General features: G+C 34.0%; 1 protein-coding gene across 1 annotated transcript in view; it reads right to left on the minus strand.

Moving 5' to 3' along the window:
• Window positions 1-242: 242 nt before the first annotated feature.
• The window catches only part of LOC140673244 (uncharacterized), a 50,441-nt gene continuing 22,814 nt past the window's right edge, over window positions 243-27,869 (minus strand). Inside the window, exons 3-27 of the mRNA XM_072906058.1 lie at window positions 14,743-14,787; window positions 14,019-14,240; window positions 13,417-13,479; window positions 10,471-10,710; window positions 10,100-10,261; window positions 9,762-9,888; window positions 9,349-9,498; window positions 9,070-9,246; window positions 8,667-8,831; window positions 8,201-8,550; window positions 7,818-8,067; window positions 7,341-7,534; window positions 6,968-7,174; window positions 6,746-6,851; window positions 5,956-6,500; window positions 5,373-5,571; window positions 4,829-5,028; window positions 4,656-4,755; window positions 4,083-4,268; window positions 3,536-3,828; window positions 2,813-2,900; window positions 2,550-2,720; window positions 2,246-2,431; window positions 1,707-1,999; window positions 243-1,519 (exon numbers count right to left, since the gene is read on the minus strand). Of these exons, the coding sequence (XP_072762159.1) occupies window positions 1,043-1,519; window positions 1,707-1,999; window positions 2,246-2,431; window positions 2,550-2,720; window positions 2,813-2,900; window positions 3,536-3,828; window positions 4,083-4,268; window positions 4,656-4,755; window positions 4,829-5,028; window positions 5,373-5,571; window positions 5,956-6,500; window positions 6,746-6,851; window positions 6,968-7,174; window positions 7,341-7,534; window positions 7,818-8,067; window positions 8,201-8,550; window positions 8,667-8,831; window positions 9,070-9,246; window positions 9,349-9,498; window positions 9,762-9,888; window positions 10,100-10,261; window positions 10,471-10,710; window positions 13,417-13,479; window positions 14,019-14,240; window positions 14,743-14,787 (5,196 nt within the window). The 3' untranslated portion in view covers window positions 243-1,042. The remainder of the gene's footprint in view (window positions 1,520-1,706; window positions 2,000-2,245; window positions 2,432-2,549; window positions 2,721-2,812; window positions 2,901-3,535; window positions 3,829-4,082; window positions 4,269-4,655; window positions 4,756-4,828; window positions 5,029-5,372; window positions 5,572-5,955; window positions 6,501-6,745; window positions 6,852-6,967; window positions 7,175-7,340; window positions 7,535-7,817; window positions 8,068-8,200; window positions 8,551-8,666; window positions 8,832-9,069; window positions 9,247-9,348; window positions 9,499-9,761; window positions 9,889-10,099; window positions 10,262-10,470; window positions 10,711-13,416; window positions 13,480-14,018; window positions 14,241-14,742; window positions 14,788-27,869) is intronic.

Consider the following 27,869-nt stretch of genomic DNA (forward strand, 5'->3'; position numbering starts at 1 on the left):
TATTTTTGTTCTTTAAACGCTTGGTACGTTTTATTTTGTTGAGGAAGAAAGGTAAAACAACAAAGCTCAATTTCTTTTTTGCTTTTTCCTGCAAGCAGATTTCAAGTTGAGAAATTGTTAATGCATAGCAAAATGTTTAATTTATCATTTATTTTATTACTCATTATTGCAGTATGTGACATTTATAATTTATCGAGATTTTTACGAAAAGGAGCGATAGATGTTCCGGAAAGACTGATTGATTAGCTTATACAAAAAGATCTTTATTAAATGCGATATATAAGAATAATTACGATATATAGTGATATAACGTACATATAACATTAATTTAATTATTATTCTGTAATCTCGTGAATCGCGTCGGCGAGCACGACATTACGGCAGTTTGCAATGGCCGGACGCGATGGATTTTTTTTATTTGGCATAAAGGCAGTTATATGGCTTCACGGCAGCCGGCGGCGCTTTTTATCGGGCACGCAGGAAGAAGACTAGGTGCATGAACCTTACGCATAGGATAAGAAATCTCGACAAATTTCCAACAGCGACAGAAGAGTCTAAGATAAGGATGTTTTGAGATAAGCGGTCCAGATCTTGGTTCAACAAGGGTTTAAAAATAACACTTCCTATTTAACTTCCGTTATACTTCCGGGAATACATCGATAACACTGAGGAATTTATTAAATTTATTGTATATTTCTACGATCTCTACTAACATTTATGTGGACACGATTTCTTTCCTAAATAAGATAATAGACCGAAAGATGTGTAAGAAAGGTTTCTTTATATTTTCCAGACTAGTACGTCCTCTGGGTTATCTTGAACTTTCTCACTGCTGGTTCTTGAATAATTTATATGCATTATCCGCGACTTTATACCCAGCGTAAGGTTTACGAGCTAAAGCACCCGACCCGGGATATAACTTAACTAATATAAAAAAAAAAGAAAGTTTCTCTTGCTTCTTTATATACATAGGCTATCTACGCCCTTGCACGTCACTGATGTTATTTATTCTCGATGCGTGTGTGCAGTTCGTGTTGCCGATCTACACATTGTTTGACGATTCTATCGGTCGTTCACCGTGCCTGCCGCGCACGCGACCTCTCCTACGATAGTGATAGGGTACGCGCCTCTGGTTAAAGTATTTTTCATGCCTGACTGGCTCGGGCGGATAACGGGGTGGCGGTGCTGGCGGATAGTAAACGTTGTTAGGAGCCCGTTCGTTGTTTGACGTGAAGGGTTTCAGGACCGTCCTATGAGGATCCTCGTTATCGCGTTGGCGGATGCATACGGCGCAGCGGCTCACACGGGATGTATGGTCAGCCTTGAGTGTCTGTTGCAGTGGTTTACGGAACATCTCGTCGTCGCGGATGGTCGCCAGCCAATATGACGTCGCGGTGGCGAAATAGTTACAGGTGCCGAGGCCGCGGCACTCGATGAACGGTCTGACGCGGAACTCCTCCAGGCAGGATCCAGGTGAGACTAAGGACTGACCACCGCCGTCGGCGCCTGCATCTCTATGCTGTAATTGAAAAACGTAAAATGAACATAATCATTGTTTCTGTTCTGCTAAGAATAGCTCTGTTGAAAAATTAGTTTGATTCAATAGATGAATCTGGAGAAAAGATAATTTAATATATTTGTAATCACGATTCAATTTAAAACGGATAAAATTTATCTTGAAACATAATCTGAGTTTTATTTCTCACCATGAGGAAACTGTATCCGACCCAGATTTCCTTCCAGCCGCCCGGGCAAGTGGGTATCGACATGGTTTGACTATGGACAGCTATTGCTCTAGTCGGTGCCTCGCATACAGAGCATCTCGATATGTATCTACCAACTTCCGGTGCTGGTATTGGCGTCATCATCATTGGCATAGGCTCAGTTGTGCTAAGCCAGTAGCTATAGTCGTTACGATTGGCGTAATCGCATACGTTGTTCAAATTGCAGAATAGGAAAGGCATAGTAGAGAACTTTTTGATGCAACTGCCAGCAGCGCCTGAATGGCAAAAGATTACGTTCGAATCATGTATATTTTTGTAATATATCATTCTATATTTAATACGTTTCGTGTTTTTAAATATTTTAATTAACATTTTATATATATTTTATAAAGGAAGCAATTATGAAAAATTTGTTTTAATTTTAGAAAATATCTATGAAATAAATTTACGTTAGTCATGGTTCTTTACTAAATTTTGCAATATATTATTTAGTCAAAAAGACATGTTATTATGCTATTTACCTAGATCTTGAGTGTATGGTCGTCCGTTACCCATGGTATGTAATAAAGAAAATCCTTCCCATAATTTTACAGTATTCTTCGGACAGGTCGGTATCATTTCAGTTTGCGAGTGACGAGCAAAATAGAAGCCTCTGTCCCTTGGGCCAATCCCGTTCGGTGCAGGTGCACCAGGTGCGCCGCGAAAACCTGAAAAATTGATTTTTAATTTTATATAGGCAAAGAAAAAATAATAAACATAAATGTAACATTGATTTTTAATTCAAGAGTAAAATTATCATTCTATATCAAATCATTAAATATGTACCTGGTTGTCCTTGTCGTCCGGTCACTCCAGCAGGACCTTGATATCCAGGAGGTCCATCTTTACCATCTGGTCCTTGTGGTCCAGTGATACCAATCATGCCTCTTTCACCTATTCGTCCAGGCAGACCGTCCTTTCCAGGTTCACCCATCATTCCCCGTAGTCCAGGGAAACCTGTATGTATTCGCATAATACTCTTTTACTCTATTTTCTCATTGATTAAAATATAATTATTTTACTGCAGAGAAAAAAGATAGATACAGTACCTGGTAATCCAGAAACTCCTATATCACCAGGAAGTCCTGGTCTAGGGAAAGGTGAGAAAGGATTTAGACCAACTTCTCCTTTTGGTCCCTACCAGAAAAACATAACATATGTAATGACTTAGTTTACGTTGATCCTTTAATATACGTACTAAGTACTATTTGTATTAAATTGGCTTAATTTGATGATGCAATATCGTAACAATTCGACATTATTCTAAATATAATAATAATAATATGCATCAGATAAAGAATATCAAGCATATGCGTAGCACTATATAAACTCGTAGATTATTTACTAAAATATTTTAGAAAATTAAATTAATTGTTACAAAATTATCTTGATTGCTTTTTCAAATAATTTTGTTGGATTTTTATATTTTCAAATAATGTAGCAAATAAACAACTTTAATGTAAATATAGCTGAATTAAACACTTTCATTTATCATATATTTTTTGATTACATGATATTAATCACATGTAAAATGTTCAAGTTTAAAAGAAAGCTATTATAAAATTTACATTGTATTTGAAAATTGCATGAAAAGATTACGATGTCAAGCTCAACACATAATAAAGAAAATATTAGTAATAGGAATTAAGTATTAAATATTAAGAATAAAAAAGAAAAAAAAATATTTTTTTCTTTCTTTCTTATTCCTAATATTTAATATTTAATTCCTATTTTTAATATTTTCTCTGTGCGTTATAATTCACAAAACTTACCTGCGGTCCTGGTGGACCAGGCAATCCATGTAGACCAGGTTCACCAGGCTCTCCCCTTTCCCCTTTTGGTCCTGGTAATCCTTCAAAGCCAGGTAGACCGGAATCACCTTTCATTCCCTTTGGTCCTGGTCGACCATCTAGTCCAGGCCATCCAGGTTCACCAGGCTGTCCTCTGGTACTAGTGGGAGATACTCCCGGCTCTCCACGGAAACCTTTTGGACCTGGTGCTCCAGGGAAACCTTGCAATCCTTCCAAACCTGGTGCACCTGGTATGCCAGCGAATCCTCTAGGACCTATTCAGAACATAAAGTAATAAATTATAAATATCTAAATATTTCTTTCAAAAAAAGATTAAATATTTCTTTTTTATAAAAGAAAGATAATTGTATTGTATAAAAGATTACTAAATTAAAAGAATTGATAGTTATGAATCCTTAAAATTTTGAAAGTCATTAATCGCGTTCAAAAATATCAATTTTTGTATTTTTTGTTATCGAATTAACTATATTTTAAAAAACAGTTGATTAAATGTAATGATGATAAATACCTGGGTCTCCCGTAATTCCTTTAGGACCGCGAGGGCTATAGCCTATGTCACCAGAAATTCCTTTAGGTCCATTCGGACCATATTCACCTGGAGCTCCTTTTTGTGCAGGACGACCTGGGATACCAGGCATACCATCTAGACCAGCGCGACCAATTTCACCAGGTTCGGCGAAATCACCAGGCAAGCCTATAGCAAAAAAATAAATAATATTAACTAAAGTACAATATCACTACGAAATATGTACATTAAAACAAGAAACAAGATATTTTTATTGTCAAAATTGAATAATAAGGGATTAAATATCAATAAAAAAAGAAATTTTGTTTGAAATAATGTCACAATATAAATTACAAATAATATTTCTATTTTTAATTTTAATTTTTATGAAAGATGATAGAGTGTAAAAATTTGTAAAACATTCAAATAAAATGAGAGAGTAAAGGATTAAAAATTCTGAGCGTTAAAATAAACGAACTATGTGATTTGTAAAAATAATTAGAATAAATTTAAATCATACTTTACGCGAGTTTACAATATTTAATTTGATTAATTAAATACAAATTTTTTTTATACCTGGAGCACCACGAGGTCCTTGATCACCTGGCAGACCAGGGAAACCAGGTAATCCTGGGAAACCAACGGGACCCGGATATCCTCGGTCTCCAATTTGACCCTATATACACAGACGAGTAAGTAACTTCTTTTAAAGTTTGTAATTTGATTCAATTATAAAGTCGTTTACTTACTTTACGGCCAGGCACTCCGATGTATCCTGGTTCACCCCGTTCTCCTTTCGCACCGGAGAAACCATCGTGACCTCGGTTACCGAAATCACCCTTTTCTGCGAACGCGTAAGATGGTAAACCAGGTTCGCCCACATGACCTTTTGGTCCAGGAGCACCCAAGAGACCTGGAGGACCCCTTACACCCGGTTCACCCGGCATTCCTGATGCAAAGTTGAATCCGTAATTCTTTTGCCATTAATGAAACATATCTTGTAGTGTGTAACATTAGTGCAGGTAGTATAATATGTAATATAAAAAATACTGATAATAAAATATAACATTTTATTGCAATGTGCAAAGATAAAAAATGTATATATTTTGTAAAAATATTTGTTGAAAGGTATTAATTGAAAAAAGTAATTAAATGTGTCAAAACTGTTGTGTTAAGAGAAAGAAAAGAAGGAAATGGAAAGAGAGAGAAGAAAAAGAAAGAGATTATAAGATATAAAAAATATTAAAATGTGTAATTTACTTAATTAAAAATATATGAAAACTGATTATTTACCTGGTCTACCCATTAAACCCGGATCACCATCGAGACCGCGTTTCCCCTTCAATCCATCGAATCCAAAAGGTCCAACTGGACCTCTTTCACCTTTCACGCCATATTTACCGGGTATTCCAGGTAAGCCTGGCCTTCCTGGGAAACCTTGATCTCCTCGTTCACCTTTTAATCCATCAAGACCCATGTCACCAATTTCTCCCTGTAAAGTTATATATATAAGTGTTAAAATATAAATTTTCATGATATCAAATCTTTGTCATTATGACTTTTATTAGAACAAAAAATTAATATCAAGTTTTCCATTACAAATTTTAATTATATTAACACAATGGTTACATAATTTAAACAATTAGTAATATAAATATTCATATAAATATAAAAAAATAATAAATATTAAAATTTATCTACTGTTTGCGGAAGAAAATTTATGTTAATTTTAATTGAAATATTCAATCTTATAAAAAATTTTTGCAATGTATTTAAATATTAATATGCATATATTTAAAAATAAAAGATGCACAAATCATATAATTATTATTAAAACCTAAAAATTTTGTTTTAAAAGGCTTTTTGATGCACCTACTTTTGGTCCCACAACACTATTATATCCGTCGAATCCAGGTTCACCCTTCTGTCCTGGCAGGCCATTGAAGCCATCAGTTGCTAATCCTGGTTCTCCCGGCAATCCTGGTCGTCCATCGAATCCAGCTAGTCCGAATGGTCCAATTTCTCCCATAAAACCAGGTTCACCTATGTCACCTTGAGGGCCACTGAAGGAATTTTCACCAGGAGGACCCCATAGTCCTTCGAGACCAATGTCACCAATAATACCCTTCAATCCAGGTGGTCCTCTCACTCCTGGTAGCCCGGGAATTCCGATGTCTCCTGATTCTCCTTTAGTACCGGGTGCTCCATCTATACCGTCGAAACCAGGCCAACCGAGTGGTCCCGGCTCGCCGATTTCACCCACATCTCCCTTTCCTCCTGGAGCGCCCTGTAAACCCTGTCTTCCGTACAGTCCTGGATATCCTTGAGGTCCTGTGTCACCATCCTCACCGCGTCGTCCAATAAATCCAATCTCTCCTTTCAAGCCTTTCATTCCGTCAAAGCCAGAAGGACCATCAGGACCTGAAGATGGATACGCGTATTAATCTTTAAAGATTAAACTATAATGTGAAGAATAGCTTGAAAAAAAGTTTTTTTATTCTATGTTCTATAGAACATAGAATAAAAAAAATGATATAATAATGAATCGGATTAAAAGCTAGAATTTGGCTTCTGATTTATTAAATAATAGTATTTGATCAAAATTATGTCTATACAAAATGACTTGGTTGTTTTAGATTATACGAGTATTAGTTCTCGAAACTTACCAAGAACACCGACGTCTCCGATTCTTCCAGGCATTCCAGGCTGGCCAAATATACCTGGGAAACCTCGGTCACCTTGTATACTATCTCCACGTTGACCTTTGGCTCCCTAGAATATCCATCAAATCATTTTAATGATTCGCCTGAAGACGTTAATAAAAACCTATTCTAGTAATATATTCAATAATCTGTATAAAAATCTATAAACGAGAATGTAATATTTACTTCAAGTCCAGGTAGTCCTTCATAACCAGGTGCTCCTTTAGCTCCTTGGAAACCTTTCGGACCATCCTCTCCTGGTCGACCAGGTAACCCTTGAGGACCAGGATTACCAATGTCACCTTTTGGACCGTACCATCCGCGTTCTCCAATTTCGCCATAAGTTAGATTTGTGCCTGGATCTCCTCGTTCACCTTTGTTGCCAATGCGACCCTGCAATAAATAGATACATGTATTATTTTGCTTATGTGAATTTTTGTTCACGTTAATACAATTATTTTAATAAGTAATTTAAAATTATTAATTTTATTTATAAATTTATAAAACTGAATTTTTACTGAATTATCAAAGCATTAATTAAACGTCTTCATTTACTTACTGGAAAACCAACTGGCCCTTGTAGTCCAGGTGAACCTGCTGGACCACGAGGTCCTTGCTCTCCTGGCATTCCAGGATATCCCTTTAAGCCTGCAGCACCTTGCCGTGAAATACCTGGGGAACCAGGTTCACCGGGTAATCCAGATAGACCTTCGTCACCGACATGTCCTTGGAAGCCTTTTAAACCGAACTCTCCTACAAGAATATTCCAAATATTTTAATTTTATTTTAACTTTCTCCCGTTAATTATAATATTAAATTTTACATAAAATTTACATAAAATGTGTATATTTACACAAGTTATACTGTATTTGTACTGTACAAATTACATCTAACATATAATACAATTATGCCATATAATTTTCGTAAGGCAATTTTAGATTATCAGATATATAATTGCAGACAATTAATTACAAAATATAATATTATTATCTCAATTGTATTATATATATACATATATAATAGTGTTTTAACGTACCGGGAGCTCCTATGACACCTTTGTAGCCCTTGTCACCTTTACTGTCTGCGATGTATTCCGAGGCCTCACCAGGCTCTCCCTTAATACCACTATCTCCTTGTATTCCTTTGATTCCTAGTTCTCCTGGATATCCTGGATCTCCACGCAAATACTCGATCGGTATCGAAGCATCCTCACCTTTCTCGCCAGGAATGCCATCCCATCCCGGCGAACCATCTCTTCCCGATAATCCAGGGTGACCGTGTTCACCCTATAGATTATGTATCATCGGATTAAAGTAAATGAGAAAATTAATTAGTTTTTAATTAGCGATTAAAAAATTATTAAATTATTCTATAAATCCTATCGTTTTTAAATAGTTATGCTTATAAAGAAAGCTAAACCTTTTCTCCTTTTGGTCCTGGTAAACCTGTGTCACCGATAGGTCCCGGTTGTCCTCGCGGACCTCTGAGTCCTTCGGGGCCGGGAAAGCCTTTTTCGCCAACGTCGCCCGGCGGGCTCACAAACTTCTCGTCTGGCGGGAAAAATATCCTTCCTGCTTCTCCTTTAGGTCCTTGTACTCCCGCAATACCAGATCTTCCACTATCACCTTCAAGTCCCGCCGGCCCTTGTACACCTCGTTTTCCTTGTATTCCCTTAAACCCTCGAGGACCAGGTAGTCCAGGAAATCCCGAAGCTCCAGGATATCCATCCAAGCCAGATTCACCACGTTCTCCTTTCTGACCGGGTAGACCTGTGCAATGATTAACAGAAAATAACTTTGTTAAGGATGTTTAAATTTATAGCAATTAAAAAATCTTTTTTATCGTGCAAAAGAGCAATTCTTTATTGATATAAATTGTATTTTACCTGGTGCACATACACCACAGTCATCTCCTCGAATACCCTTGTCACCTTTAGCGCCGAATAAGCCAGCGAAACCATCAGGACCAGGAATACCCGGCGTTCCAGGCAGACCTCGTTCTCCGGGCGGTCCACGAATTCTTATACCTTTCCCAGGAAAACCTTTCTCTCCTGCTCAGCAATCATAATATAAAAATAAAAATGATTTACATATAAAATATATAGAATGATATTAATATAATGATATAGACTTAATAATAGAATGGTAGAATGATCGAAATAAGCTCTCACGGATTATATTTGTAAATTTTTTCTTTTTCTCGAGCATGAGTCCTCAGTATACATAAATTTGATATTTATAAAATTCTACAATTATTTATTTAAATTAAATATAATTTCCGATTTTTACCTGGAGGACCAGGATCACCGCGATCACCAGGTGGACCTGACAATCCTGGAAAACCTGCAGTGCCATCTGGTCCTGGCGGTCCAATTATCGTTACGCCTGGAAATCCCTTGGCTCCTTGGATTCCGGGTAAACCAGGTAGTCCAGGAGATCCCTGAGGTCCCGTGGGTCCCGGTAAGCCTGGAATAATTCAAAAGTATTCAATTATTATTTATGATATTCTATATAAACTAAACATTTGTTATATTGACATAGAAATAGAGATGTGCAATATTCATTTACCATCATCTCCTTGTTCTCCTTTTATGGATGAACCCTTCGCTCCTGACAAACCGGGAATACCAGGCGGTCCTGGTGGTCCTGGTGGTCCTATGAAGCCGACCTTTCCTGGCAAACCTGGTGTTCCTGTTTCACCCGCTTCACCAGGAGGACCTGTAAAAAAAAAAAATTTTCGAAGTTATTTTTAGCTAACAAGATTAGGTCTTTATTCTTTTTAGGAAATAATATTTTATTAAATAATAATATCATTAATAAAATATTAAATTTTAAAATATAGTTAAATATAGTAATTATTTGTTATAACATTTACACTAATATAAATAATTCAAAGTAATATTTTTTATATTTTTGTGGCAAAAAAATTATATATATATATATATATATATATATATATATATATATATGTCTGTACTAACCAAGATCTCCTTGAATTCCGATATTCCCAGCAATTATTTCATCAAGTTCTGGAATATATAATCCAAGTTCTCCTTCAGCACCTTGTCTGCCAGGTGGACCACGATTACCTTCTTCTCCTGGTTCACCCTTTACAGCAATAAGCCAGTAAAATAATGTAGTAATATATATATATATATATATATAATTAATAATCTGTATGAAATGCATTTAATACTACACAAATTCTATTTAAATGTTCATTGATCAATAATTCTGATTAGTAAAAGTCTTCTTATCAACTACAAATGTATCTGTATTATTTTTTTGTTATACATTTACAGCAATACAATGCACTTACATCGAATCCATCCGCACCAGGCAATCCAGCGAAACCTGGAGCTCCTTTTTCTCCCTTTTCACCAGCCGGGCCTGGTGGACCTTCAATGCCCTGTTTACCTCTTGGCCCATCATCACCTTGTTCGCCCTTCACGCCTTTGACGCCTAAGAAACCTGGTCGGCCCTGTCAGAAGAATGCATTTTATTTAAATGTCACAATATTTAAACATTTCTTTTAAAATCACATATATGTTTTATATTACCAATATAATTTTTCGTTTTTCTTTTATTAATATAATTTTTTTCTAATTTTTTATTATAAAAATACAATTTTTAGATGCTGCAAATACATCGATTTAATGATTATCGATTACATGTCTAGCGTAGCATTACCTGTGGACCTTTGACACCCATCTCTCCCTTGCGATTTCGCTCGCCATAGTCGCCCTTCATGCCCTTAGATCCTGGTGGGCCTTTTACGGGCGTCGATTTTTCCTTTTTCTTGTATTCATCTTTACCCGGTGAACCAGGCTCTCCCCTGTCTCCTTGTTCGCCAAGTTGACCCTTCACACCGTAAACGGTATCACCACGGTCACCTTGCATACCTGGCAATCCAGGAGCACCTGGTAAACCCTAAAAAGAAAACGTAGATTTTTGCTTTGTTAATATAATTCATTTATTTTACGAGAGAGAGAGAGAGAGAGAGAGAGAGAGAGAGAGAGAGAGAGAGAGAGAGAGAGAGACAGAAGAAGTATACTTTTGATGTCGAATAGTGTTTTCCTTAAAATAGCTTCCTACACGTCAAACACGTGTTTTGACGTTATTAGTTTCATTGTTATATTGCTATTATTTTCAAATTAATTAATCAAGCATAAATTTATCGAGAGATCTATAGTCGCAATTATACGCGATACGTTCGAGACACCCGGTATACTTTGAAGCGTACGCAACATATAAGCAGACTGTCTATATGTTGCATACGCATTACATTGAAGTTATATCTAGCGTGGCAGAGCGTAAGTGCATGTATTATGAATCCATTATAATGCTAATTTAAATGCACGTCCTGGTCCATCCCTGTTTATTTTTAATCCCAGAGTGTAATGTATGTATAAACACTATGTATGACACATATACTTTGCGAGAATATTTTGATCGGTAAGAAGTATTTGACACATCTCGCTCTCATTAATATACAAATATATATATTTGCAAACTTGGAATTATCAGAGCATATTTTTCAATTATTATCATTATAATTATAAAATGACGCTTGACACATTTCGTGTCACATTATAATAATATTAATATTAAAAAAAATTTTGAAATGATATTTTATGACTAGAACATTTTTTCTTTCTTTGATCATCTTTTAACATGACAATATGCATAGTTGTAAGTAATGACATAATATATATTGTAATAAATCGTTTGAAAATTTGCCTATTAAATTTGCGAATTTGTATCGAATAAAAAATAAAGAATCAAATCGAGATGTCGAATTAATTGAAAATAAAAATTCATTCGGTCTTTCTTTGTCTATGAAAGAAGGTGATATATTCATTAGTATAATTTGTCGAATTCGCTCTTTGTTTTTATTGGGAAGAAAGATGCCGACTCGTAAAGTTCGGTGCCATCGTCATTAAAAAATTACTTATGCAATTGCGGCGTGATCAATGTTAATGAGAGAACCGGTTTTTCGATAATCGAGTGTCTTCTTTGACGGTGCGAGATTTTGCCGATTTTTGCCGGTGGTCAACAAGAAGGAGAACCAGAGGTTCGTCGAGTTTCTCGGAAGCCGTTCGTCGCCGGATAGAATCTCTTCTTCGTCATCTCGCATGCGAAGAGACAATTCTCGCGCTATCAGCGACAGTCGTGTCAGCAGATAGCAGACGGCAACGGGAGCGACGCTTCGGATTTCAACGTTTCGTATTTAACGATTAAAGTGCGAAGCCCTCGCATATTTTAATACTTTTCTTCTTTTATTCCTTTACAATTTCTCATTTTCAATATCGCTGTCAAAAAACTGCAAAGTTACTTCTCGCAAAAATGTAATGAAAAGACAAAAATATATTATTTGACATCTCTACAGTATCGATTATTATATATAATGAATATTTAAGAGAAATAAAATGACGAAAAGATATTTTTTTATAGATATAAAAAAATCGCCTGATAGATTAAATCATTTTCTTTGAATGAATAAATTAACATCTATCAATCAATGAATAATACTCATAAAACTGTGAATAAATAATAGAATTATTTAATATATGAAAGCTATATATTGCTGTTGAATATCTTCTCTATTCACACAGCAAGGCTGTGAATCTTGCAATCGCGAGAAGAGTTATCGTTCGTTTTGCTAATAACTTGTGTCAAGCAAATCGCAAATCTTCGCTTTCTACGTGCGGCGTCGAAAGTAGCTGATAAGTAGCGAGTGTACCGTGTAAGTATACACATAAACGCAAACGCTAAGAACATTAAATCCTTGTCGCAAAGGATGGCCCTCGTGTGGAATACGTGTAAATTCGAGCGTGTAAATTCAACTTTACAGGCCCGAAGCTGGAATGCTGCGGCTACAAGTGGTGCAGATGACTTTCGAGAGGCTACAGGCTATACTATGTGCCCCTTAAGAATATCGTAAAGTTTCGTCGTCTACTTTTGCTACGAACCAAAAATATTTGACGGTGTTGTATACATCGTAAATTTCCATATTAAACTTAACAAAAAAATAACAAAAAAAATATATATTTTCTATTCAATTATAAAAATAGAGTTCAATGATAAGTGATTTCAAATCTGCAACTTTTTTACTATCTTTTTCCTCGACTAATAATTTAAAAAAAAAAAAAAAAAAAAAAAAAAAGCTCTGCTACCTTTGGGACAAGTGCTATTATCGTAACGTGAACCTCCATTTCGATCGGTATTATACATTTTCACGTAAAGCTTATACGCGCTCGCGACTTCAAAGGCAAGCTTTTAACCCGCAGCGTGGTAAGAGGATTCCTCGTAGCAGTGCTTATCACGCGATATCGCGACGCTTCAGATTCTTTCCGTCTCTTTACTCAATACGAGTTAAATATTGCCGGGAAACACTCTGGCCGGCGAACGATATTTCATGGGAACAGGTAGCGTCTCGCAAAAAGAGGAGAACGAGAAGCGTCCCGAGCGAGTTCTTCTCTCCTTCCTCATCCTCTCTCCTCGCGCACTTCGAGGACCTACCTAAACGCTCGTGCAAAGTTTACCGGGTTCCCTCGAGTCGACACCGATCAACCGGTATATTACGGTACCTTAAACAAGCTGCAGGATATATAGCGTGATCTTGTTATTACTTACAAAGTCGCCTGTCTCTCCTGGATAACCCATTTCACCGGTGAAACCCTGTTGTCCTCGGAAACCCTGGAAACGTGATCACACGTCTGTTAGAATCGTACGAGTGGATTTATATCTGGGATGATCATATCAAAAGTAATATAGTATAAATATATATGTCACTTAAAAAAAAAAAAAAAAAAAAAAAAAATTCAAAAAAAATTAATTATTTCAATTAAAAAGTTTGATTTGTAACAACACTTTTAATATAAATGGTGTATTTTAATTGCAAAAATTAAATATGTATGGAGAAAATCTCTCGTAAATTTAATTCAAATTGGCGCGTACTATAAATAATTCAAAGTTTAATAGCGAGTAACCAAGGATCAATTATACATTACATAATTGCGCAATATTACACATGCCCATATAATTAAATCGATACTTCAATTTTTAACTTATTTTAGTTTAATGATGCGTGCATACGCACAGAGCTCAGTAAATTGTTGTCACACGACGAAAATAAATGTGTTATCAAATTTTTTGTTTGTTTATAATGTAATATTGTCGGAGTACAATTTTATTAATTGATAACGTATATACGATGTTACAGGAAACGCTTTTACCTCCAATCCGTTGAGACCAGGATTCCCGCGAATACCCTTGGCACCGACCGAATTGATACCTCCATCACCGGGCTCTCCCGTAGGACCATAATCTCCCGTAGGTCCTATCTGGCCACGCGGTCCGAAAACTCCCGGCAAACCTGGTGCGCCAGCACGGCCGTCCGTTCCGTTACATCCGTCCAGTCCATCTGGACCCACTACACCGGATACACCAGGATTACCCTAAAGAACGTTTACTATAACGTTTCTGAATAATTCTTTCATGTGTTCGAAAACATGAGTTGCATAAAAACAAATATTGAAACATTGTTAAATTGGGCCGAAGTAGGGAAAATACGATTCTGTTTGTTCTTTACACAAAAAAACTTTGCTGATACAAAACAAATCGAGAAATAATTTTAATAGTAGAGTAAAAAAAGAAGAGAATTTTTACATTAAAAATTAATTAATATTAATTTAGTTGCTAAATTATATCAGGAAACAAATGGCCTATGTTTTTTTATAAGCATACTATATTTATTTTTAAAAAAACGTATAAGATAAATTATTCTGTTTTATGTTGCTTGACATGCACTAATAATATATATAAATGTTGAACTAGTAAAGTGTGAAATTGTGTATAGTACTCAATTATTAACAAAAGAGAGTGCAATTCTTTCTCTCTATGTTTGGTTGCGAACTTGAATCTAGTTTCGAAAGGCGATAAAACAATTTATATACGTACGGAAAGTCCAGGAACTCCCACAAATCCTCGTATACCTTCGTCGCCCTAAACAGAAGAAACAGAAATTAAATGTATAATTTTTTTATAAAGTATATAATATTATTAATATTAATTAGAAATTATCATGTCAAAATATAAAATTAAGAATTATTTTAACAATTTATTACAAATTCGATTTTCTGATTCTTATTCGCATGTTGTTTGTTAATTTAAATATTTAATATAGAGAAAATTCAACAAAACTTTAAAGAAGTTTCATTAATTAATCAATAAATTATTTTACAGCATAAAACAATTTGCTTTATCAATTTAGTATATCGTGAATATCTATACACAGAGTTCAAATAAATTATCAAGCTTCTATAAAGTCTACTCGTCAAGTTTTTCCGTGAGATCTCGATCCCTATTATCTACGCGTTCAATTATAATTAAAGTCATCGCCGCCGCGTTCAAGTACATCTCGCGACGAGTAACATTATTGCAATTGCAGTGACAATTGCATCGTATATCCTTGATTCGAAAGAAGGTTGTCTGAGTCGCGCGACACTGCTGTTGCAATTCGAGCGTGACTGCATTCGCACTCGCAAGTGTCGAGATCGTAAAAGCACGAAATGCGTGTAAACGCACGTATAGAAGAGCGCGCATAAAACATATATAAGCGCATCGCGCATCGCGAACGTTCATCACGCTTAATTCATGCTGGTTAAAGGGCGGCGACGCAATTACATCGACACTTTCTCGCTTAATTAATGATGCGTCAAGGCATTTTCTCCCCGTTGTTTGCATATCTCGGGACACATCTCTCATCTCGTAACGTAAACCAAGAATTATCTTGTAACAGAAACTCTCTAAATGTAAAAAACTGTTTTTAACAGAGTTGTTTGTTTTAAACGCTTGATAAAAACTTACATGACGTCTCGATACAGATAATATTAATTAAAATATTATAATAAAAATAATATAATAAATATATTATATATAATAATTAAAAATATTAGAAAATGTTAATTATTTTGAAAGAACAATTAAGAGAGAGAGAGAGAGAGAGAGAGAGAGAGAGAGAGAGAGAGAAAGAAAAATAGGTATAATACATGTATAAAAATAATTAAGTAAAATAAATGTTATTCTTCCAATTCGCATAAAACTCTAGAAAGTGAAAAGGTCAATTAAGAAAGCGAAATTTATATTCGTAAAAAGACTCTTACGGTATTTATGTTAATCTTCATGAGATATGTTTGTAATGGATGCTAAACAGACAGATTTTATTTTTTTCGCCAATTTTTTTGCCGTTATTTCGTACATATATTTACACACTGAACATTTCCCGTGGTTGTCTCATATGTGTTACAACTACATTATTTGTTCTCTTTGAATTTTATGAGACGTCGAGAGTGAGTTTAAAATTTTATGTGAAACGGTTGATAAAGGTTTTAATATACTCAATTCTTTTAACAACGATCAAGCAAAAAAAAGCTTATCAAATCAAATATAATTAGCAAAATTTTATACTGTGTAAAGTGATAAAAATTACATTCTGATATATATTAATTTTCGTGTTTAATTTTTTATCATAAAATAATATTTTAAACTTTTATCTTTAGTCGTAAAAGATAACTATAATAAAATAACTTAGTTTTATTTTAAATTTTAAATTAAACAATGTTATTGCTTTTAATTATATAAAAAGCAATGCAGCAATGGTTATCGGTAAATAAATTTTGAGAAAATGATACACGCATTATTTTATTATATAACATATCTGACAGTTTATAAATGCGATACTATATAAATATTATTTACACGTTTACAAAAATCTAATTATGCGTTGTAATATGTTTTGTATCATGTTAATGATACAATTTTCTTGATATTTCTCTCAAACTTTGCCGGCGTCGACAACTTTTCTGTTTTTACTTTTTAGAAGCTTATCGTCGGGCGACATTGCTTATCGTTATTAAGCGTATATAATATCCTCGTATCAATTCTTCAAGCGCCAGCAAAATAGAATGTTCATTATAATTACAGACAATATTATTCTATTTCATGAAACTGATTACGAGAGCGAGAGAGAGAGAGAAAATTATAAATTAAAAACTAGTAAACTAAATAATTACGTACCACAAGAGGGATATAAATCTTCATTACATTAGTAGTAAAAAATAATATTATAATAATATTTAGCTATAAAAATGTTAGTTGTCTTCAATTGATATTTATTAACAAATATTGCAATTACAAATTAATTATATAATCATTTGGTATCAGAATTTAATAATGGAATCGTAACTAAGAGAATTTAACGCATTAAATTTAAAAAATATTAAAACTATTACAATAAAATATTAAAAATATTAAAATATTAAAACAGATAATACTTGTCAAGTACTAAAACGTATACTACATATAATAATTAAAAAATAATTAAAAATAACTTGTGTAAGATATTTTTACATTTAATTGAAAAATTCAAGATTTATTATATCGTCAAGTCACAAATAGTCCTGGATTGAATGAAATATAAGATAAATATACAGAGTGTAATAAATATATAAAGCGAGAATAAATTATGTTAGAACGCAGTACGAAATTTTTTAGTCCGATCAGACGCCAATGCTGATCAAGCATATATCTACGCATAAATGCGTAATGTACACGCGTAACTTGCGTTCAAAACGAGCTTCGTTATCGATTAACCTCTTGCGTAAGATGTAAGAAATGTATCCGATCATAAATGCTACAACAGCCGAGAATAGGGATTGGTAATTACATTCGTAAATTCTTTTTATGTGACGTCAAATGCCACATTATAAAAGCTATACTTTTTGTGTATCGTAACACAAACAATATAACGTATAATGTTATGTAATATTATAACATGTTCTAGACATAATGATGCAAAAGCATTTCTGTAAAAAGAGAATAATAGATTATGTATAATCTTTAATTCGAATAAATAATTGGAAGATGCCAAACTTCGTGTCTCATGAAAACTTTGCGAGATATATATTTTTCGCGTTTCAATAATATATTCATAAGTCAAAATATAATGGCGCTCGAAAAACAAGTATTTTTATGGCAGGAGATGCTGTTGCTTTCCATTTATGGGCATGCCCGATACAAAATTGACTCGAAGTGCCTTTTAAAGACCCGGTATTGATTGGATAGTCGCGTGCATATGTATTTATATACGTCGTATGTGAATGAAAGGCGAACTCTGCTATGACACGACCAAATTGAACATTGTATTCATAAATGGGACGCAACGGATGTGTGAGATGCCGATGTCTTCTTTTCCAGAAGGAAGCCATCATTGAGGCATGCTTTCGCATGAAATTCACACGAGCTAACACTCACGTTAACGTAATAATCAAAATTCCAAAAGCGGAGCTCAGGAACGTACTATTTTAAGAAATACTCTTTTAGTTTTTATAAAATATAACATCTTTTTTCTTTTATTCGTTCTTTCTCTTTCTATTATTTATATCTCTCAGATGGATTAGGATATTAAATTATCGCGGAGATTACTTCGATTATTTCGGATTAAAGTTGCTGAGCATGAGTAAGATAAAATTGGATGTGTACGAAAGATGGTGAAAAAGAGAAGGAGGAGGAAAAAAAACGATGCTGTCACGGGAGACGTTGCACGTGCTAGAATATACCGCAGAATTTTCGAGGAGGAAGGATAGGCAGAGCGGATATCTGGATATGAGATCACATGGACATCCGGTTATGAGAGTGAGCCGGATTCACAAAGCGACTTGTCAATGGGAAGTGCGTTATCAGAATGCGCGCGCGCGCATCGTGCCTCATCCTCCCTTTTCCAGTTTTCAACTTCCAGCTTTTGTCTCGCTTGATCTCCGACAGTTTCGTCGAGGCGACCTGATTTTTTAACGAACGTGAAAGTCCCGGAAAGTAGGTCGCGATGATTAACTTAAAGCCTGTTCCGTAAAGAGGACAGAAATATATAGATAATATAAATGTGTATCAGAATTTGATTTATCGATAATTTGATTACAAAAAGCGATATTCCGATTTTTATTTTAACTAGAATTAATTTCGTGTAGAATTACTGATTAGTTTTAACAATTTATATAGACAATGAACTAAAGTGTTTCATGTAGAATAAGACAATTAAAAGAATCAGTAGATAATCTGCTCTAGATATATTTTGAGAAAGAAAGATTTTAGAAAATATTTTGTAAATATAACGTTTCACAAAATCAAAATCTTTTCAATAATTTCGCGATAGAAATAGAAGAAAAGAACAGAGATATATAAAAAATATAAATGTACATCATATAATTTTATTTATCAAAAATATAGTAAAATATACAATTTTCATTTTAATTAGAATTAATTTCATAAAATTATTGATTAGCATTTCATGTCAAATAAGATAATTAAAGGAACAAATTTGTCATTGCAAAATGTTCTAATGTTTTGAAAGAAAGATTTTAAAAAAACCACAAAAAAATTATTTTATAATATAAATATAACGTTCCATAAAATCAAGAGCTCTTCCTCCAATAATTTCGCGACAACAAAATTTTGCACGAAATCATTTTGCCAAGTGTAAGATGGTAGTTCTGTCCAAACTCCGCGCTCGATGGCAGACCGGAAACGCATTTCACCCCCGCATTTTGCGATATCAAGGAATGGCAAGGAACGCGTAGGACTGCGACGCGTGTATCCGTTTTGTGGCCATTATCAATGCACGGTCTCCCTTATCAGTGCGTGAAATGTACCGGCGACGAATTTACAATGAATCGAAAAGCAGATGCTGATTGTCGATAAATCATCTTCATGAACGTTGGGTGTGAATCCTTCGCTTGAAAAATGCAAGCGTTTTTAGATGCTAAATATAAATTTCTACACTGAGGAAAAAGTTCTTTTAAATCAAGTATGTAAATGTATTTTCTTGAAACCTTTGCTTTTGATGAAAGGAATTATTTATTTTATTTAAGTAAAAGTATATAATTTTAAGTAAATTTGCATATTATATTGAGTATATTATTTTCTATCTATATATTTTCTGCGATTAAATACCAATTTTATAAAATATATAATATCACTTATTAATTGAAGTATATTGTTTTTTTCTAATTAAAAAATTTGAAGTTTTTCTCTAACTAAAAGATGCATTTTAATAAATATTTTATAAAATTAAAATTAAAAATATAAAAATGGTGTATATTTTATAATAAGTAAATGTACTTGTTTAAGAAAAAAATAATTTTTTCATTTAATATTTACTTTTTTTAATATACTTACTCAAGCAAATAGACGTTTTGACGTACAAGTAAATACGTTATTAGGACCCATCAAATAAATAATTTTTTTGTTTTAAGATAGTTTTTCTGTCAGTGTATTGCGCGCATTGAGAAAAATACAAATCCTAATTATTGAAACTAAGAAACTGTTGTCACTGTGACAAATCTATGTATTATTATATATTATTATATATTTTGTACAATTTTTCGTGAAATAAGAAAATTTTGCAATTTTCAACAACCCAATAATAAGATCTGAAACTCTTTCTTTCGTGTAATTAACTTTTTTAAAGTTCATAAATGATATATAGATATAATTAAATAAAGAATACTTTTACTATAAAGTTTATATAAGAAGCACTTCGTGAAAATTAATTATATTAATAAACGTTACGTAAAGGGTTTATAAAAGCTTAATGTTTAAATGTCTTAAAAACTTTACACTACGTAAGTTTCAAGTTATTTATGATAGTTTATGAAAAATCTTTCATTTAAGATATCGTTAACTGTAGAGAAACTTTTCATTAAGAACTTTCCAAAGTAAAATGTAATGTATATCTGTCTAAAAATGCAAGATATTTCTCTATTTTTTTCGTTTTCTCTCTTTATTACATTATTCGAAATATATCAATAAAATTTTCGAAAAAACCGAGTAAAATATTTCTCGATAAATCCAAGACGTATTACATTTTTTACATTAAATGAATCGAGAGTTTCTCATAGATAGAAACAGCATTAAACACCGGCTCCAGCTTAGCGTCGAGGGACAAGGCGTCAATCTAACACGTAGCTTCGATATCGAGAAGAAGAGTATAATAGTTCACATCGCGCGGCGTCGAGGCGGTGATTTCTTTATCAGCGCTTAGATACCCTACTTTTCTGAACGTGACAAAACAAAACGGGGAGCCTGCACGCGCAGCATCACCGATTTACGCGTCTTCTCTTTCATCGTGTGGGCGGGCCTGATATCCTCCCTTCCCTCCCCCGCTAAAAATTTTCTTCGCTCTTTCATCTATCCTCGTCCCTTCCTCCCTCTTGTCGCTCCTCCAGCCATCGTTTCGTCGCTCGTTTTAATTAGAACGGTGCCGCATCGCTTGTTTTAACGGGCTTTTTCGGGGGCGGTGAAATTCTCGGGGAGGACGGTTTTAGATACCGAAGAGAATGTGAAAATGAAAGTGTATAGCGAGCGCGCGCGCGCGCGCTCTAAAATTGCCGGGATGCTCTAAAAGCTCGCGTGCGCTTGATGGAGCCCGGTCACGCGATCGCGCTTTTAACAATCTGTCTATTCAACCTCTCGCGACGTCGGATCAACGTCCCCTTTAATTTTCCCGGACGCGCGAGTGAGAAAAGCGACTTTCTAGAAAATAGAATTTACACACACTTCTTACTTTCGATCGATTTTACGGGGAGTAGAAGTGGAATGTATTGGATCCAAGACGCAATCTTTTTTACAAAATTTCGACAATAAAACGAAAGACACAATTGCTTACAAATTATTGTGAATAAAATTATTATTCTGTTATTAATTTTGCTAGTAAATTTTTCTAGTAAAGTAATGGTTAATTAAAAACTATTTGTTTTGCAAATATTGCAGAAAAATGTAAACATTATTCAGTTTTAAATATATATATATATATATATATATATTGATTTGCTTCTATAGAGAAAAATAGATTGTATTAAACTAAACAAAACCACGATATTTAAAAAGTTCTACCGAATAGAAGAGAAAACAAAAAGTTTCAGCCGTTTTTAATCTCTCTCTGTAATGAAAAAAAAAAAAGTGTCAGAGGAAAGATAACGTTCTCTCCGACACATTTTTACAATCCATCATATACCCCGCTAAACTCCTAAAAAGAAAAGGCCTTATCGGTCGATGAAAGATTAGTTAAATCCACGTTTTAGTCTAATTCTGTTCTCGGCGATGGAAGCTGATTTTAGTGTCAATTTGTGTCAATCCTAGACAACGAGACGCGAGATGACGGAGACGGCTCGATCGGCCGCTTGCACGTAGGTATGCACGTAATATCTGGGTAATCGTTACGTAGATAGAGATCAATGCCAAAGCAGCGCGAGGAACGCGAGATGCCAGAGGCAATTTATCATTGACGCCCACGTCGGGGAAGCCGGGCCGAATCGTTAACCCGAAGAGTGGCGGAATTGTGCCATTCCCACTATATACGCTCGTACGGTAATTTCAGAGCGAGGTCTGGCTGTATCGCACTGTACACGTATATAGCGCGCTGAAAAGTCGAAGCATCTTCTCCCTTGGTTGTGCCCAGAAAGGACCATGACGTCAGTACGGCCCGCCGTTTTACGAGTGACACCGTATAAGCCGCCTGCCGGAGAGCCGATGTTAAATGTGCATGACGATGACTAAATGATAAACGCACGCTTTCGACATGTTTGTGGCGATTGTCTTGAAATTGGACAAAACTAAAGCTAAACTAGCGAGTTTAAAATTGTAGCATTGACGGGAAGTATACGACAAATTTGGAATTTTAAACTTTCTCTCCCCAGATATATAGATTATTATATTTAATTCCGTAATACTTTTTTAGAAATTGTTGATGAAACAAGAAATATTTACGCGAAAAAATATTCAAAGAGGTATATAAATTAACTTTCAAAGTTATCGAATTTTAAAAAATACAACAGAAAATAATAGGAAGAACGGAAAGCAGTCACATAAAAGGCAAACTGATGTTATAAGAAAAAACCTCGTTCGATATTTCTTGAATTATTTGCTTCTACCGGATTGAAAAGGGTCATGACGTCAATTCATGTCTGTTCGTTTCAGGCTGACATTATGTAAACTGACCAATGAGAAAATACGAGTTATACTCATAAAATGAGTCGTTTCCTTGTGAATTGAGTAAACTTACAAACGCGTTTAACAAATATTTCAAACTGCGCCGTTCAGTTACGTAACATTAATAAGAATGATGGAACATTTTAATTTGCAAAAGAAAAATACCGTCCAAGTATTGCATTAATTTTTAAAGTCTACGAACAAAATTGGTGAATTTTTATATTTCGAAATATCGTATTTATAAATATTAAACTGTAAATCTTTCTTTAAGAAAATAGTAACACAAGATGTTGATATTATTATAATAACGAATTTTGTTGCAACAAAATCATAATCTTTATTTAATTTCAAATCAGTTTTATATAAGTTTTAGCAAATATATATCAGATCTAAGAATTATAAAACAAATAATATTCGATGTAAATGTGAAAAAGAATTCTAATAAAATTGTTGTCAAGAAAAGACTTGGAACTAAAGAAAATTCGTAGGTAAAATTTGTAAAAATATTTTTTCTTCTAAATCCTGCAGTTGTCCGTTTACATTATGATACAATTTTAACTTCTCATATTCGTCGAGTTTTTAGGGTTAAGATACAATCGCCACTCGACCTCTCGTCCTGAAGAAACTCTCTCCCGAAACTCTCCGATCGCACGTACGATCTCGAAGTGCAATCTCCTTAAACCTACAGAGGATTCCCTCTAATCCCAGAGTCCATCAATGTCCTCGTTCTGCGACAAAGTGGCTTAAAACGAGGAGCGGATCCCGATATAGGCGACGGTATTAAAAATCTCGGGGGGTCCGATAAATTCAAAGATGCTCGGAGGAGAAAGAAAATGAAACGAATTTTTTTTAAACCGAAATCCGTAAAGACCTCGTAAATTAAGTCGACAGTGGCGAGTCGCAGCTGCAATACAAGAGATCGTACGGTACACTCCTCTTCTTTTTGGCCGGCCAGAAAGGGTTGTGACGTCATCTTCCCTTCCAGAGGCGAGAGGTGTGCCTGATGTAATCCGCGTGTACGTACACGTATTGCAGCGGAGGCAAAAAAAGAGAAACGAGGAAGAGGCAAAGGACTCGTCGCGATGGAAGAAGAAGAAGAAGAAGAAGAAAAAGAAGAAGAAGAAAGGTTGAACGCGGATCGTTCCCGAATCGTTCATTACGGTAACAGACTGCATAATTCGTCATGCTTCGCACCTTTTAAATGGCCACTTGCTTCGCCAGACGGTAAGCTTTTTTTCTTTTCGCGATTATTTCTTTCTTCTCGGCAACTTGATGTTTCCTGTTTCTATAAAGTATCGATTTTGTTTATTAATTTGCCGAATTAAAATTTTTTGGCAAAAAAATGAAGTAAATTTGTATTGCAAATTCGAAATCATATAGATTTTAGCAAGTTATGGACTTGCATCATTTTTTTGTCTTCATAATATGGATTTCTCATGTTAGTGTCTTTTGTTATTTTTATATCTTTCTAATAGCCCATTGAGGGAAAATGTCAGAGGCGTTCCTTTCCATTTATGAATAACTACTGTCCATATTTTATCCTTTTGACATTCAATTTTGAATTTTTCTGGAAGTAATCATCAAATTAAAATTTACTTCAGCACCTATTATTACGAAGAGTCCAATTACATTTCATTGATCGAAGGTGTAAGTTAACGGCACCGTAGTCGAACGATCGATGTAACATAATTAGCAAGCGATGCACGCCGCAAATGAGAACGTGCGACGCGCTGCGTGTAATTGGCAAATTGTGGCACATGCGGCAACACGATGGTCCGTAGTAATAACCAGAATTTTCGTTCTTGCGTAATGAATTTATGGCAATAGCGGCTTCTTCCTGTTTGTTACGATTGAAAGTTTCCTGAATGCAACGAAAAGTAAACTGTTTGATGTGCCAAGAAGATACGACGAGCATTTTCCGTTTACTGTTTTTCTTGAAACTTCTTCTTCTTAAATGATCATAAACCGCACAATATAATAGTAAATAAATCATACCGTTTCTTTGTGATTTATCTTCCTTGTTCAAAATTTAACGATTAAAAAAGAATTTTAAAAAGATAGATACAATAATGAAACATTGGAATAATATGTGAAAAACGAAAGGCATCTGCATCGCAGTTTATATTTCCCATGATATATTATTAAAAAAATCGATGCAGCTAGCAATTTTTCGGCATTAAACCTAAATTGAAATTCAAAAGTTGTCAAACTCTCTCCATGCTTGAGATTAAATAAAAAATAAGTTTTAGTTATCCGTATATCTCTGAGACTCACATTAAATAGGCCAAGTACTTTTAGCTTAAATTTTTAATAAAAAAACGAATTTAATTTTTCTAATCAAAGAATCCCATTCTCAAACATAGCTTAATTTATTTTTTAGATTGTATAACACACATTCATTGAATCAATCATCAATGAAGGCAAGTGAATAATATGTAACAGTAAGTAATAATATAGAGTACGTAAACCATTTAATTTTAATCGTCATGTAGAGAATTTAATTTAAAGTTTCAGTTACAAAGATTGACACCGTCCTATTTCGCAGTCCACACGCGAATGAATAATTTGCGCCCTCGCGCGATTAATAAGCGCGAGATGTGTCAGTACGACCACATTAGTATATAAGTACCAACGCTCTTGTTATGTCACACACGATTGTAACGTTTTATTTATTCGTGGCATTTCGGCAATTGCGACGCAAAATTATTCTATACGCGATAATATTTAATACATTTTTACTGCGATTTATTATCGTAATGTATTTAATACAAGTTTTTGCAAAATCATAATTTTTATTAAGTTAGATTTATCCATCTGCTTTTACAATTTTTATTTCACATGCAAATGTTATAACATGTAAGACAAAAATGTAATTGTAAAAAAAAGATATTTCTATCGTTCTATTTAATATTTTTATCTTTCATATGAATTTTAAATGCTGCTCGATTGTCAACCATGCGGTAAATATTTTTCCGGAAATTCGAATGATGAATTTCGTATTGACAGCTTAGAAAGGATTGATTGAGAGCGAATAAAAAAATAAAAGTTTTGATAATAGAACACGTGAAAGATGAAATATTTTAAATAAAAATTAAATATATTATACGTATGTACATACATAAAACATAATTTATAGTTTATATTTATAAAATTATAAAAAATTGTACGTAATTGAAGCATGTAATTTAGCTTTTAATACAAAGATAGCAATTCAAAATTGTCTCAGATTTTATTTTAAAGTTTGTTGTAATCAATTTTTGGAACAGGCAATGTGGGATTTTCCGTATAAATTATAATTACATATATATGTTAACTGAAAGTTTAAATCAAATTTTGAATTATTCTTATAAATCCAGAAATTTATTTGAACATTCTACTATAAAATTACATTATCGGCTAAACACGTACTCTCATTTATCTTGCATTTTTGGTACTTTATTAATAAATTGCGATGCGGAGGCCAATCGGACACGCAAAGAATATGCCTGCAAAATTTGTTCAAGCAATTTAGAAAAACATATTGCATACTTTCCATAATTAGGACAACTGGAACTTTCGCGTGTCAACCGCACGACATCTTCAGTTGAAGCGGTTCTACCGGTTATCTCCGCCTCGTATCATATCGCACTGTGTCGCACATCGATGCCGGCCGACAAATTGCGAAAGAGCGGACACGCAGCTACTCGCTGCGTGTAACAATTCTCGGTAGTGCGGGCGGTCATCGTGGGTGTCCGTCCGTCCGTAATTCCTTGGCCCGTGTTCGCGATCTTCCCTCTTCCTCCGCATTTGGAAGCGTTCTGTTTCTGGCTGGTGACGCCACGTTTTTTTTTTTTTTTTTTTTTACGTCTCGTTCGAACATATGTTGCGGCGAACAATCGTCGTTCGAATAGGGGATCGAGAATGCGAATAACGAATAATGTCTGCTGTTTTCATCAACGTTTTTCAATCCTTTCGTCCTCGACGACCCAATTAAAAAAATGCTCTTTTTTTCTCATTTTTAATAGCCGCGTGTATAATTTTAAAGATACTCTGGTTTGTGAATTATTTAAGTCGTTTAACATTTGTGATTTCTAAATGGAGTAATAAATCGATTGTTGGGCAGAATATAATAGAATATAAGTTGTTTGATTAAAAAATGTAAATAGCTTACGAAACTACGTAATATTAAATTTAATTAATATCTTTATAAAGTACGAAAAAAGAGAAATTTACATTTCTGTTATTTCAGTAAAATAATCATGCATGAAATTTTGTATATGTCAAACTTCTATGGAAATACGTATTATTATTCTTTATCGGATAAAAAATTCAACTTTTCTTTTAATAAAGATTTGATTAGTGAAAAAAGTTAATGTACTTTATGATTCAGAATTACGATTGCAAAGAATCGTTTAAGAATTTTAATTACGAAAAAAAGAAGAACTTCTTGGCGATTAATAACGGCAACGGAGATTATAGAATAATACAGTAGTTTCGGACTTTTATAATAATACTTTATGTTCTTAATGATAAGATTAACGTAATAACAACAGTTTTTTAGAATCGCGCGCATGAGTAATTCTTGTAGCAAGTTTTTAATATCGTAAAGAGGATTATAATGTATAAAATGTTCTTTTGCGATTGCATCATAATATTTTGTTCATTGTTTAGTTTTAATTAATTCATTAGCACGATAAAATAAAATTTAGAGTTTGTAAAGTTAAACTTTTCAACATATATATTCCTTATCGTTGTGTCATCTACATGTAAATTGTTAAAATGAGATTCTTTTTGAAGATATTCACATTAGTATATATCCATGGAATTGAATATTACTTTATTAAAATCGTTATCGTGTCTAACAAATCCCGGTGTCGTGTCGTGAACTTTAATTAAAATGTGAAGCCGTCGCTTGTAAAGAAACTAATTATCGTTGTAATTGGTTTAGTCGGCAGTCGCACGCATATATGTTCAAAATACGGACAAAATTATTATGCATTCGAAGCATACATAATAAAACATTTTTATAAATTTACACGCACATTTACATATTATACACGCTCAAA

The sequence above is a fragment of the Anoplolepis gracilipes genome, chromosome 14, assembly GCF_047496725.1.
Source record: "Anoplolepis gracilipes chromosome 14, ASM4749672v1, whole genome shotgun sequence".
Lineage (NCBI taxonomy): Eukaryota > Metazoa > Arthropoda > Insecta > Hymenoptera > Formicidae > Anoplolepis > Anoplolepis gracilipes.